The following is a 13,747-nucleotide window of genomic DNA, read 5'->3' as shown; positions in this document are numbered from 1 at the left end:
GGCCATGGAGGCGAAATAATTACAATTTAGCATTAACACTGGAGCGATAGATGTGCAGATGATGATGTGCAAAAGAGCAAGAGGGTAAGTAATAATATGGGGATGAGGTAGTTGGGTGTGCTATTTACAGATTGGCTGTGTACAGGTACAGGTACAGGTACTGTGTACAGGTACAGTGATCAGCTGTCAGCTGCTCTGACAGCTGATGCTTAAAGTTAGAGAGGGAGATATAAGACTCCAGCTTCAGTAGTTTTTGTAATTCGTTCCAGTCATTGGCAGCAAAGAACTGGAAGGAAAGGCGGCCAAAGGAAGTGTTGGTTTAGGGGGTGACCAGGGAAATATACCCGCTGGAGTGCATACTATGGGTGGGTGTTACTATGGTGACCAGTGAGCTGAGATAAGGTGGGGCTTTACCTAGCATAGACTTATAGATGACCTGGAGCCAGTGGGTTTGGTGACGAATATGTAGTGAGGGCCAGCCAACGAGAGCATATAGGTCGCAGTGGTGGGTAGTATATGGGGCTTTGGTGACAAAACGGTTGGCACTGTGATAGACTACATCCAGTTTGCTGAGTAGAGTGTTGGAGGCTACTTTGTAAATGACATCGCCGAAGTCAAGGATCGGTAGGATAGTCAGTTTTACGAGGGTATGTTTGGCAGCATGAATGAAGGAGGCTTTGTTGCGAAATAGGAAGCCAATTCTAGATTTAACTTTGGATTGGAGATGTTTGATGTGAGTCTGGAAGGAGAGTTTACAGTCTAACCAGACACCTAGGTATTTGTAGTTGTCCACATATTCTAAGTCAGAGCCGTCCAGGGTAGTGATGCTAGTCGGGCGGGAGGGTGCGGGCAGCGATCGGTTGAAGAGCATGCACTTAGTTTTACAAGCATTTAAAAGCAGTTGATGGCCACGGAAGGAGTGTTGTATGGCATTGAAGCTCGTTTGGAGGTATGTTAGCACAGTGTCCAAAGACGGGCCAGGTGTATACAGAATGGTGTCGTCTGCGTAGAGGTGGATCAAAGAATCGAGTCGGACCGAGAATTGAACCCTGTGGCACCCAAATAGAGACTGTCAGAAGTCCGGACAACAGGCCCTCCGATTTGACACACTGAACTCTATCTTGGGGAAGCGCCGAAATAATAGTTGACCAAGTTACCAATTACTTCAAAATGAAAGAAGTTAAGCCACGCTAAATCTACCCCTATGAAAATATAGTTGACTTAACTAAAGTTACTTAGAAAAGTCGTTCAATACAGCTGAACCACTTCATGATCAACTATCATACACTGTTTCACTCACTGTAAATGTTATATATACTATATATACAAAAGTATGTGGACACTCCTTCAAATTACTAGGCTCCTTTGTTCCAGTGAAGGGAAGTCTTAAAGCTACAGTATACAATGATATTCTAGACAATTCTGTGCTTCCAACTTTGTGGAAACAGTTTGGGGAAGGCGCTTTCCTGTTTCAGCATGACAATGCCCCTGTGCACAAATCGAGGTACATACAGAAATGGTTTGTTGAGAACAGTGTGGAAGAACTTGATTGGCGTGCACAGAACCCTGACCTCAACCCCACCTAACACCTTTTTTTATGAATTGAAACGCAGATTGCGAGCCAGGCCTAATTGCCCAACATCAGTGCCCGACCTCACTAATGCTCATGTGGCTAAATGGAAGCGACTCCACAGCACTGTTCCAACATCTAGTGAAAAGCCTGGAAGGCCAGCATCTCGGAGTCGCCTCTTCACTGTTGATGTTGAGACTGGTGTTTTGCGGGTACCATTTAATGAAGCTGCCAGTTGAGGACTTGTGAGGCATCTGTTTCTCAAACTAGACACTCTAATGTACTTGTCCTCTTGCTCAGTTGCGCACCGGGGCCTCCCACTCCTCTTTCTATTCTGGATAGAGCCAGTTTGAGCTGTTCTGTGGAGGGAGTAGTACACAGCGTTGTACGAGATCTTCAGTTTCTTGGCAATTTCTCGCATAGACTAGCCTTCATTTCTCAGAACAAGAAGAGACTGACGAATTTCAGAATAAAGGTCTTTGTTTCTGGCCATTTTGAGCCTGTAATCGAACCCACAAATGCTGATGCTCCAGATACTCAACTAGTCTAAAGAAGGCCAGTTTTATTGCTTCTTTAATCAGAACAACAGTTTACAGCTGTGCTAACGTAATTGCAAAAGGGTTTTCTAATGATCAATTAGCCTTTTAAAATTATAAACCTGGATTAGCTAACACAACGTGCCATTGGAACACAGGAGTGATTGTTGCTGTAATGGGCCTCTGTACGCCTCTCTAAGTAGATATTCCATAGAAGATCTGCCGTTTCCAGCTACAATAGTCATTTACAACATTAACAATGTCTACACTGTATTTCTGATCAATTTGATATTATTTTAATGGACTTTTTTTTAAACATTTTCTTTCAAAAACAAGGACATTTCTAAGTCACACCAAACTTTTGAACGGTAGTCTATGTCAGGCTTGGATTCACCATGCCAAAAGGGTTTTCCCCAGGTGCATGAACAATGAGGACATTTACTGTGATTTTTATGAGAACCTATGGGCAAATTCTCAAGACAGGCTTGATGCAAACTAGTGCCTGATAAATGTTATGTTTCTGTCATTTGTTCCATTTGATTAGAGTACACCTCTGTTGTAAGGATATCTGAACAATATATTTATTTTTGGCGATAAACAGATAGAAATGACGTATATTTGATGTTCAGACAATTGTAATGGGTAGTGCAAGTGTACTGTCATTTACATATATTTACATGTGTAGCATATTTTCATTGGGCAATTTTTTAACATGTATCTTGCATTATTTAGCTATTGGAATAACTGCTTGTTTATTTACATAAATTGAGAATATATCAATATGTTGTGTTTTGGTGATTAAACCAATGTATTCATTATATTTCACGTTAAACGTATATTTTGGATCATTGGTTGTGTGGTAAAAGAATGGCTGCATAAAAAATGTTACCAGTAAGGAGTTTTGTACTAAGAGTTTTGAAAATTCGTCACATACTTGTGAAAATACCACACAACAAAAGAAAGGGTAGTATGTGAGGGTGCTAATTACTGCTAAAGGTCACGCTTGGCTTTGAACTCACATATCTGAGTACTGCTAATGTGATGACATGATCCTGTCCTTAATGACCACCAATTTGTGTGGACTCACTATGTAGTGGGGACCTAGTGTAACGGATGTGAAATGGCTAGCTAGTTAGCGGGTGCGCGCTAGTAGCATTTCAATCAGTTACGTCACTTGCTCTGAGACTTAAGTAGTGTTGCCCCTTGCTTTGCAAGGGCCGTGGCTTTTGTGGAGCGATGGGTAACGCTGCTTCGTGGGTGACTGTTGTCGATGTGTGCAGAGGGTCCCTGGTTCGCGCCCGTGTCGGGGCGAGGGGACGGTTTAAAGTTATACTGTTACATTGGTGCCGTGACCCGGATCACTGGTTGCTGCGGAAAAAGGAGGAGGTTGAAAGGGGGGTGAGTGTAACGGATGTGAAATGGCTAGCTAGTTAGCGGGTGCGCGCTAGTAGCATTTCAATCAGTTACGTCACTTGCTCTGAGACTTAAGTAGTGTTGCCCCTTGTTTTGCAAGGGCCGTGGCTTTTGTGGAGCGATGGGTAACGCTGCTTCGTGGGTGACTGTTGTCGATGTGTGCAGAGGGTCCCTGGTTCGCGCCCGTGTCGGGGCGAGGGGACGGTTTAAAGTTATACTGTTACACTAGCTACCCTGTTATGTAGTGGGGACCTAGCTACCCTGTTATGTAGTGGGGACCTAGCTACCCTGTTATGTAGTGGGGACCTAGCTACCCTGTTATGTAGTGGGGACCTAGCTACCCTGTTATGTAGTGGGGACCTAGCTACCCTGTTATGTAGTGGGGACCTAGCTACCCAGCTATGTAGTGGGGACCTAGCTACCCAGCTATGTAGGGGAGACCTAGCTACCCAGCTATGTAGGGGAGACCTAGCTACCCTGTTATGTAGTGGGGACCTAGCTACCCAGCTATGTAGGGGAGACCTAGCTACCCTGTTATGTAGTGGGGACCTAGCTACCCAGCTATGTAGGGGAGACCTAGCTACCCTGTTATGTAGTGGGGACCTAGCTACCCTGCTATGTAGGGGAGACCTAGCTACCCTGTTATGTAGTGGGGACCTAGCTACCCTGTTATGTAGTGGGGACCTAGCTACCCTGTTATGTAGTGGGGACCTAGCTACCCTGTTATGTAGTGGGGACCTAGCTACCCTGTTATGTAGTGGGGACCTAGCTACCCAGCTATGTAGGGGAGACCTAGCTACCCTGTTATGTAGTGGGGACCTAGCTACCCAGCTATGTAGTGGGGACCTAGCTACCCTGTTATGTAGAGTGGACCTAGCTACCCTGCTATGTAGTGGAGACATAGCTACCCAGCTATGTAGTGGAGACTTAGCTACCCTGCTATGTAGTGTGGACCTAGCTACCCAGCTATGTAATGTGGAACTAGCTACCCAGCTATGTAGTGGGGCCTAGCTACCCAGCTATGTAGTGGGGACCCAGCTATGTAGTGTGGACCTAGCTACCCAGCTATGTAGTGGGGACTCAGCTACCCAGCTATGTAGTGTGGACCTAGCTACCCAGCTATGTAGTGGGGACCCAGCTACCCAGCTATGTAGTGTGGACCTAGCTACCCAGCTATGTAGTGGGGACCCAGCTACTCAGCTATGTAGTGGGGACCCAGCTACCCAGCTATGTAGTGTGGACCCAGCTACCCAGCTATGTAGTGGGGACTCAGCTATTTAGTGGGGACCCAGCTACCCAGCTATGTAGTGTGGACCTAGCTACCCAGCTATGTAGTGGGGACCCAGCTACCCAGCTATGTAGTGTGGACCAAGCTACCCAGCTATGTAGTGGGGACCCAGCTACCCAGCTATGTAGTGGGGACCAAGCTACCCAGCTATGTAGTGTGGACCCAGCTACCCAGCTATGTAGTGGGGACCCAGCTACTCAGCTATTTAGTGGGGACCCAGCTACCCAGCTATGTAGTGGGGACCCAGCTACCCAGCTATGTAGTGGGGACCCAGCTACCCAGCCTTATATTGGGGACCCAGCTACCCAGCTATGTAGTGGGGACCCAGCTACCCAGCTATGTAGTGGGTACCTAGCTACCCAGGAGGGAGATGATTAGGGAATAGGAGAAGAGGAGGAACAGGGGAGTAGAGGGAAGAGATGAGTTGAGAGGGAAAGTGGAGGGAGAGGAGTTGGTCTCACTCCCAGCCTCCCGGAGCCTCTCTCTCTTATTCCCTTCCTCTCTTCCTTTCTCCCCGCTCCCTTTCTCCCGAAGACCTTTCTCTCTCATTTATCATTGATGGTGACCTTTCTCATCCAGAGGCACCAACCTCAATCACAGGAACACGTAACATATCTAACCCTCCTTTCCACTAGCCCTAGGGCTAACACTAAGCTAACACACTTAACCCTCCATTCCACTAGCCCCTGGGCTATCACTAGGCTAGGTTCAATACCGTACCACTGGCCCCTGGGCTATCACTAGGCTAAGTCCAATACCATACCACTGGCCCCTGGGCTATCACTAGGCTAAGTCCAATACCGTACCACTGGCCCCTGGGCTATTACTAGGCTAAGTCCAATACCGTACCACTGGCCCCTGGGCTATCACTAGGCTAGGTTCAATACCGTACCACTGGCCCCTGGGCTATCACTAGGCTAAGTCCAATACCATACCACTGGCCCCTGGGCTATCGCTAGGCTAAGTCCAATACCATACCACTGGCCCCTGGGCTATCGCTAGGCTAAGTCCAATACCATACCACTGGCCCCTAGGCTAGGTGTTGCATGGAGCTGTACTCTGTGATGGAAGCCTATGAGGGAACTATAGCACTCAACTGAAGTGTGATGTTGGTCCTGTTTGCATAACATTAGAGACAGTGACAAACATCATTGAATTAAAATAGCAAAATTCCAATAGTCCTTTATGATGACCTGGGCTCCCGAGTGGCGCAGCGGTCTAAGGCACTGTATCTCAGTGCTTGAGGCGTCACTACAGACACCCTGGTTTGATTCCAGGCTGTATCAACTGGCCGTGATTGGGAGTCCCATATGGCGGTGCACAATTGGCCCAGCGTCGTCCGGGTTTGGCTGGTGTAGGCTGTCATTGTAAATAAGAATTTGTTCTTAACTGACTTGCCTACTTAAATAAAGGTTGCATTTTAAAAAATGTTGTCATCTGAAATGCCTGACTGATTCAGAGGGGTTGGGTTAAATGCCAAAGACACATTTCAGTTGAATACATTCAGTTGGACAACTGACTAGGTATCCCCCTCTCCCTATCACCTGTAATAGCAGTGCATGAGATGGAGAGAGGTTTTATAACACAGAGAAAGCAGGGACTGACACAGAAAGACGTGAGAGAGAGAGAGTTTCAGACAGAGGGAAAAGGATGGATGGAGAGAGTGAGAGAAAATCTGCATTTACAGGAGAAATGAACCCAGGCTTGATTAGCTCATTAAACTACCAGGAATCATGCTGGTAGAGGTGTCAGCAGGTGAGCTCATCACTGTGACCCTCAACCCTTCCCCTTCTCCCCTCCCCCTCCCCCTCCATCTCCCCCACTGTGTGCGGGAAGTCGGGGATGTCACCGGCGCGCGTTTCATCCCACAGCCAATCATCTCTAATGGATGACGCGCCACAGGGTTCGCTGTGCAGCTCACAACATGCTCAAGATAATTAGCTCACAGTGCAGGAAGGAGGGTAATTAAGATAAACAAACGTCTCCCCCTGCACCCCTACCTTACACTTACGTCACTCATATCAACCCCCCTTCACCTCAAACCTCCCTCTCTGAAGACATCCACAACCTCATAGTACATACTGTGTGTGTTTGTGTGTGTGTGTGTGAGTGTGTGTATATGTGTGTGTGTATATGTGTGTGTGTATATATGTGTGTGTGTGTGTGTGTGCGTGTGTATGTGTGTGTGTGTGTGTGTGTGTGTGTGTGTGTGTGTGTGTGTGTGTGTGTGTGTGTGTGTGTGTGTGTGTGTGTGTGTGTGTGTGTGTGTGTGTGTGTGTGTGTGTGTGTGTGTGTGGTGGGGGTAAGGGGGGGTCTAGCCTTGATGCTTTGGGTATTTTGATTGGAGTAAATCTGCCTTTCATCTCAGTGAAAAGCCAAAGGACAGAAACCTTTCAGGCCCTCGTTGTGAACTTACAGGGGGTATCTTTTTAACTCTCTGCTTTATCCATCGATCTAAAATCAATCATTAAAAGAAAATAAACATTTGCTGAAAACATTTGTTTTGTTTATCCAAAACGCTGGGATTCAATCTGATCTCGGGTTGTCGACAATGCAGCTTTTAAAGACAATTTCTGATTGAGCCGACATCTGCAGCGATTACTGTGAATGCCATCTCCGCAGACGATGGAACATTTGCCTTTAAAAGCCACATTGTCAAAATAAATCAGCGTTCAAAATAAATCCCTTCAAGTATATAGCTTTTACAGTGAAGTTTCTGTAATATTGACTAATTGGTAAGTGAGGTCGTAAAGCAACAAGATAATCAATGGAGTTGAGAGGAGTCAGCTGCTTCTGATCGATGGAGATGAGAGGAGTCAGCTGCTTCTGATCGATGGAGTTGAGAGGAGTCAGCTGCTTCTGATCGATGGAGTTGAGAGGAGTCAGCTGCTTCTGATCGATGGAGTTGAGAGGAGTCAGCTGCTTCTGATCGATGGAGTTGAGAGGAGTCAGCTGCTTCTGATCGATGGAGTTGAGAGGAGTCAGCTGCTTCTGATCGATGGAGTTGAGAGGAGTCAGCTGCTTCTGATCGATGGAGTTGAGAGGAGTCAGCTGTTTCTGATCGATGGAGTTGAGAGGAGTCAGCTGCTTCTGATCGATGGAGTTGAGAGGAGTCAGCTGCTTCTGATCGATGGAGTTGAGAGGAGTCAGCTGCTTCTGATCGATGGAGATGAGAGGAGTCAGCTGTTTCTGATCGATGGAGATGAGTATTCTGGCTGGTATATTATAGTAGTCAACAACAACAGCAGCTGGTAGTTATAATATGTCTTCTGAGCTCATCCTCCCCAATTAAGATGCTACCAACCTCCTGTGCTAGATTTAATCCGTAGAAAGGAAGATCCTGCGTTATAGCGTGATTTCAATTTAAAGGTAATTTCGATTGAGTCAACATATGCAGCGTTTAACGTGAATGCAGTCTCTGCAAACGTGGGAACATTGCCTTTAATTTTCAGTCGCGCTATAGTGTGGATCTTCCGCGCTACGAATCTAGGCCCTATAGCTACTACCACCACTAGAACAATATTTATTATGCTTTCAATGTAATGCTAATTCATGCCAGTAGAGAGAAGTGATCTGATGAAACTAAAGGCAGTTTATGTACGACAGGACTGCCATCTATAGATCATTCTAGGACACTACTGCAATCTATAGGTCATTCTAGGACACTACTGCAATCTATAGGTCATTCTAGGACACTACTGTAATCAATAGGTCATTCTAGGACACTTCTCATTCCATTTCTAACTACTGTAGTTTCTCACCAAGTGGAAAAGGCAACATGTAGAGATAGTGGACTGTAGATCAGAATTCTCTTCTCGTAATCCTGTTTTTAAACAGTTTATTTAAAATCAAACTGAAGGCACACTGTTTGCATAGGTCCGATGGTAGATGGTGAATTTCAACAATAAATCAAAGAAAACCAGATTATTTTATATACATAGATTTTAGGGGCCTTGACTATAACTGGGTTGATTCTGCTGTCCTATGCATCACATTTCAAAAGATAACATACTTGTATGTAGTTATACAGGAACAATTAACCTTCAAGGCGTACAAATCTACATTCCTTCAGTCAGAAGACCTGAATTTAGCACCCAACACAACAAGAACAGTACAATATACAAAACAATATAAAAAAACACAAAGTCATACCAAAACAATATATCATTTTCTAATAGTTACTGCAACATTTGAGATGTCCATGTTGTAATAACAACATGAATGTCTGTGTCCTTATAATTCCAGCCTATCGTTTATTCACATACTAGAAGCATTAAGCATGATTCTGTGCGTGGCATTGTCGTAATATAAGATGTTCGCTTCAGACTCATGCTCCTGTAGAAACCATATACAGTACATTGATTTTAAACACCAGTTTCTTTGCTCTGAAGCTTTGCAAAATACACCTGAAACAGCATATCAATACATGATACTGTTAACCCATGGTATAAGGTAGCAGTCACGAGAACTAAATCAGTCGATAAAGTCCAGTCTTAAATATTACAAGTATACAGGAAGCCTGGTTTCCAGAGGTAAGGCAAGCCTGGCAGCTAGCCCCGTAGCCAGAGATGTTTCAGACAACTCCTTTGTCTTCGTTGTTGGAATGAAATAAAAACATTGAGAGGGGCCAACAGAGGAGGCTTCCCTGGACAGATCTGAAACGGAACCATATTCCCTATATAGTGCACTACTTTTAGGTTGCCATTTTGGACTGAGACCCTGTGTGTCCAGCTGTGGCCCTCCTCCCTCCTTTCCCACAGTGTCATGTTCTTCGTAAAGGCTGATGGTCTTCTTTGGACACAGGTGGAAAAACATCCAGCTCACAGAGAGAGAAGAGATACCCAGTTAGATGTCCAGTAATCTCACTGAGCTCAGTGGTCCAGTGTTGGTCCTCATCTCCTCCCTGAGATCATGTTTTGGGATCTAGAAAAGAAAGTGGAACGTCATGAAATAAAGTGAAAATAACAGATCTGTTGATAATTAACCATACATTTTCTGTTGCTTTGGAATCTAGAACAGAAAATAGAGTCACAACTAGTGCACTATAAAGCAAAAAGGGTTCCATTAGGGACACATTCTAACAAAAAACGTTGATGTTCTTGAGGTTCTGCGCTTACCTGCTGGGTTTCTTCTGTCCACCAGGTGGCGCCAGATTGAACTTTCCTCTCTGTAACACATCTGATGATATTTGGGGTTTGGAGAGCGGGCAGGGGGGTGGGGGTCTGTTGGGGGGGTCAGGTCTGTGTGTGTGAGGTGTTGAGGGGGAGGACTGGGGGCTGGGGGGCAGGATGGCTGGATGAAGGGGCTGGAGGGATCCTTTCTGCTGGGCTAGGTGGCTGGGGATGGGAGGAGGTTTAGGCTTGAGCTGGGGCTGGGGGGAGGGTTGAGGATGGGGCTGGAGAGAGGGTTGGGGCTTAGGCTGGAGGGATGGTTGGAGCTTGGGCTGGAGGGATGGTTGGTGCTTGGGCTGGACAGAGGGTTGAGGCTGGGGATGAACAGAGGGTTGGGGCTGGGATAGAGCCTGTCTCTGCTGGGCTATGTAAGCAGGTATGGGAGGGGGTTTAACTGTGGGACAGAAGACAGGGTGCCTGGTGGAGAGGCTGGGGCAAGGTGTGGACTGACTCTGTGGAGGGCAAACATAATCACTCACAGCATTACTGTCAGAACATTTACAAGTATTATTTTGTTATTTACCTGTCAAGAGTACCCTTTTTTTTTTAGCATTGACTGTACTGCACTGTACATACAAAGTACTGTGGTGTAACAGGTGAATGAACAGATCCCCTCACCAGCCTGTCTGAGCCCTGTCTCTTCAGTAGGAAGGTAGGGTTGGCATGGCTGTTGGCAAGACTGTTGGCAAGGTGACCGTTGGCAAGACTGTTGGCAAGGTGACCGTTGGCAAGACTGTTGGCTTGTAGATGTTTGGCTTCAGCAGGGACTGAACAACTGGCAGGACAACTAAGGAGTCAAACACAGTGCTTTTCATTCTTGAAGTTCAATTTGAGTTGTTGTTTACAGTGCAATGTCTATGTTGCATATTTGCCTAGAATAAAATATGAAAAATCCAACAGAAAGACTGAGTTACACACATTGTCTTGGGTGGTGGGACCGAGGTCTTGAGAGGAAAGTTTTTATGTAGTTTATGGCTGTAGCAGCACCACAGTCCCACAGCAGCCAATAGGACAAAGATAACCAAGGGGAGGAGCAACAGGACAGGACGTATACTGCCTATAAACACAAATAGCATAAACAACGGCGGTCAGAGCAAACCTGTAAGATATGACTTGAAAACAAACAATCAAATATAGTGGGCTCCAAAATTACTGGCACCCCTGACTGGCAATGCACAAACAATACTTAAAAAAATATAAACAATATAATTATACAGATAAACTCAAAATACCAACATGTGAGAAATACTGTACTTTGTTAATGTTCAATGGAACCCACCAAAATCATACAATTATTTAATACAAAATAAATGTAACCAAATTCAAGGTTTCATAATTATTGGCACTCCTCATTTAGTACTTAGTGCAACCACCTCTGGCAAGGATAACAGCATGGAGTGTTTCCCTGTAGTGTTTGACAAGGTTAAGGAACACATTTGGAGGGATTTTGGACCATTCCTCTAAGCAGATCCTTTCCAGATCCTTAACATTCTTGGGTTTGCGCTTATCAACTGCCCTCTTCCACTCAGCCCACAGGTTTTCCATTGGATTGAGGTCCGGCGACTGAGATGGCCATGGCAGAACATTGATTTTGTTGTCACAGAACCATTTCTGTGTGGATATTGAGGTCTGTTTTGGGTTATTGTCTTGTTGGAAAGTCCATCTATGGCCAAGTCCCAGCCTTCCGGCAGAGGCAACCAGATTGTCAGCCAAAATTGCCTGATACTTGGTGGAATCCATTATGCCATCAATCTTAACCAGTGCCTCTGGAGTTAAAACAGCCCCAAAACATCACTGACCCCCCTCCATATTTCACTGTGGGTATGAGGTGCCTCTCCTTGTATCCATCTCTGTATTGACGCCAAACATGCCGATGCTGTATCTGACCATAACGTTACATTTTGGTCTTATCTGACCAGAGCACCTTCTTCCTATCATAATTTAAATGACGTTTGGCAAACTCCAAGCGCTTGCGTCTGTGTCTTGTGGTCAGAAAGGGCTTTCTTCTGGCAACCCTTCCAAGAGCCTGTGGTTGTGGAGGTGGCGTCTGATGGTGCTTTTTGAAACCTGGTGACCCCAAGACGCCACCAAGGCCTTCAATTCTTTCACAGTGATTCTTGGGGATTTTGTTGCTTCTCTCACCATCCTCCTCCCTATCCTGGGGGGCAAAATACATTTGCGTCCTCTACCCGTGAGGTTTTCAACTGTTCCATATCTTTAGATTTTTTTAATAATTGCCCTGACAGTGCTCAGTGGTATATTCAATCGTTTGTGGATCTTCTTGTAGCCATTACCAGATTTATGAAGGTCTATGCCCATCTGTCTCTTTTGAACTGCCAGTTCTTTTGTTTTTTGGATGACAAAGGGATATTGCATGTGTGTTACCTCATTTTTATACCCTAGTGAAACAGGAATTGATGTAATGGCTCAATATAGTTCCTTAAAACTTAAATAAGTGGAATTTAATTTCTGGTTTAATTTTGGTTGATGTTATTTACAATAATCTTTAAGGGTGCCATTAATTGTGAAACCTTGATTTGGAGGACATTGATTTTTAATTAAATCAATAAATTATTTTGGTTGGTTCCATTAAAACATGAATAAAGTACAGTATTTCTCACATGTTGGTATTTTGAGTTTATCTCTATAATTATATTGTTTATATTTGTTTAAGCATTGTTTGTGCATTGCCAGTCAGGGGTGCCAGTCATTTTGGAGCCCACTGTACATGCTATTTAACCTAGTAGTCTTACGCAACACCACATCAGTTACAGTGGCAAAAAAAAGTTTGTGAACCCTTTGGAATTAACTCGATTTCTGCATAAATTGTCCATAAAATTTGATCTGATCTTCATCTAAGTCACAACAATAGACAAACACAGTGTGCTTAAACTAATAACACACAAATTATTGTATATTTCTTGTCTATATTGAATACATAATTTAAACATTCACAGTGCAGGTTGGAAAAAGTATGTGAACCCCCAGGCTAATGACTTCTCCAAAAGAAAATTCGATTCAGGAATCAGCTAACCTGGAGTCCAATCAATGAGACGAGATTGGAGATGTTGGTTAGAGCTGCCTTGTAATTGCCTGATGTGAACCATGCCTCCAACATAAGAGATCTCAGAACACCTAAGATTAAGAATTGTTGACTTGCATAAAGCTGGAAAGGGTTACAAAAGTATCTCTAAAAGCCTTGATGTTCATCAGTCCACAGTAAGACAAATAGTCTATAAATGGAGAAAGTTCAGCCCTGTTGCTACTCTCCCTAGGAGTGGCCGTCCTGCAAAGATGACTGCAAGAGCACAGCGCAGAATGCTCCATGAGGTTAAGAAGAATCCTAGAGTGTCAGCTAAAGACTTACAGAAATCTCTGGAACATGGTAACATCTCTGTTAACGAGTCTACGATACGTAAAATACTAAACAAGAATGGTGTTCATGGGAGAACACCACGGAAGAAGCCACTGCTGTCCAAAAAAAACATTGCTGCACGTTTGAAGTTCGCAAAAGTGCACCTGGATGTTCCACAGCGCTACTGGAAAAATATTCTGTGGACAGATGAAACTACAGTTGAGTTGTTTGGAAGGAACACACAACACTATGTGTGGAGAAAAAAACACCAACATCAAAACCTCATCCCAACTGTAAAGTATGGTGGAGGGAGCATCATGGTTTGGGGCTGCTTTGCTGCCTCAGGGCCTGGACAGCTTGCTATCATCGACGGAAAAATCAATTCCCAAGTTTATCTAGACATTTTGCAGGAGA

General features: G+C 44.8%; 1 protein-coding gene across 1 annotated transcript in view; it reads right to left on the bottom strand.

Annotated features, from left to right (window-relative positions):
• Positions 1 to 9,678: 9,678 nt before the first annotated feature.
• The window catches only part of LOC129858663 (disintegrin and metalloproteinase domain-containing protein 19-like), a 55,426-nt gene continuing 51,357 nt past the window's right edge, over positions 9,679 to 13,747 (bottom strand). Inside the window, 4 exon segments of the mRNA XM_055927962.1 lie at positions 9,679 to 9,730; positions 9,925 to 10,430; positions 10,597 to 10,765; positions 10,897 to 11,035. Of these exon segments, the coding sequence (XP_055783937.1) occupies positions 9,679 to 9,730; positions 9,925 to 10,430; positions 10,597 to 10,765; positions 10,897 to 11,035 (866 nt within the window).

This window comes from Salvelinus fontinalis, chromosome 6 (genome assembly GCF_029448725.1).
Source record: "Salvelinus fontinalis isolate EN_2023a chromosome 6, ASM2944872v1, whole genome shotgun sequence".
NCBI classification, from domain to species: Eukaryota; Metazoa; Chordata; class Actinopteri; order Salmoniformes; family Salmonidae; genus Salvelinus; species Salvelinus fontinalis.
This window is presented reverse-complemented; position numbering and strand designations above follow the sequence as displayed.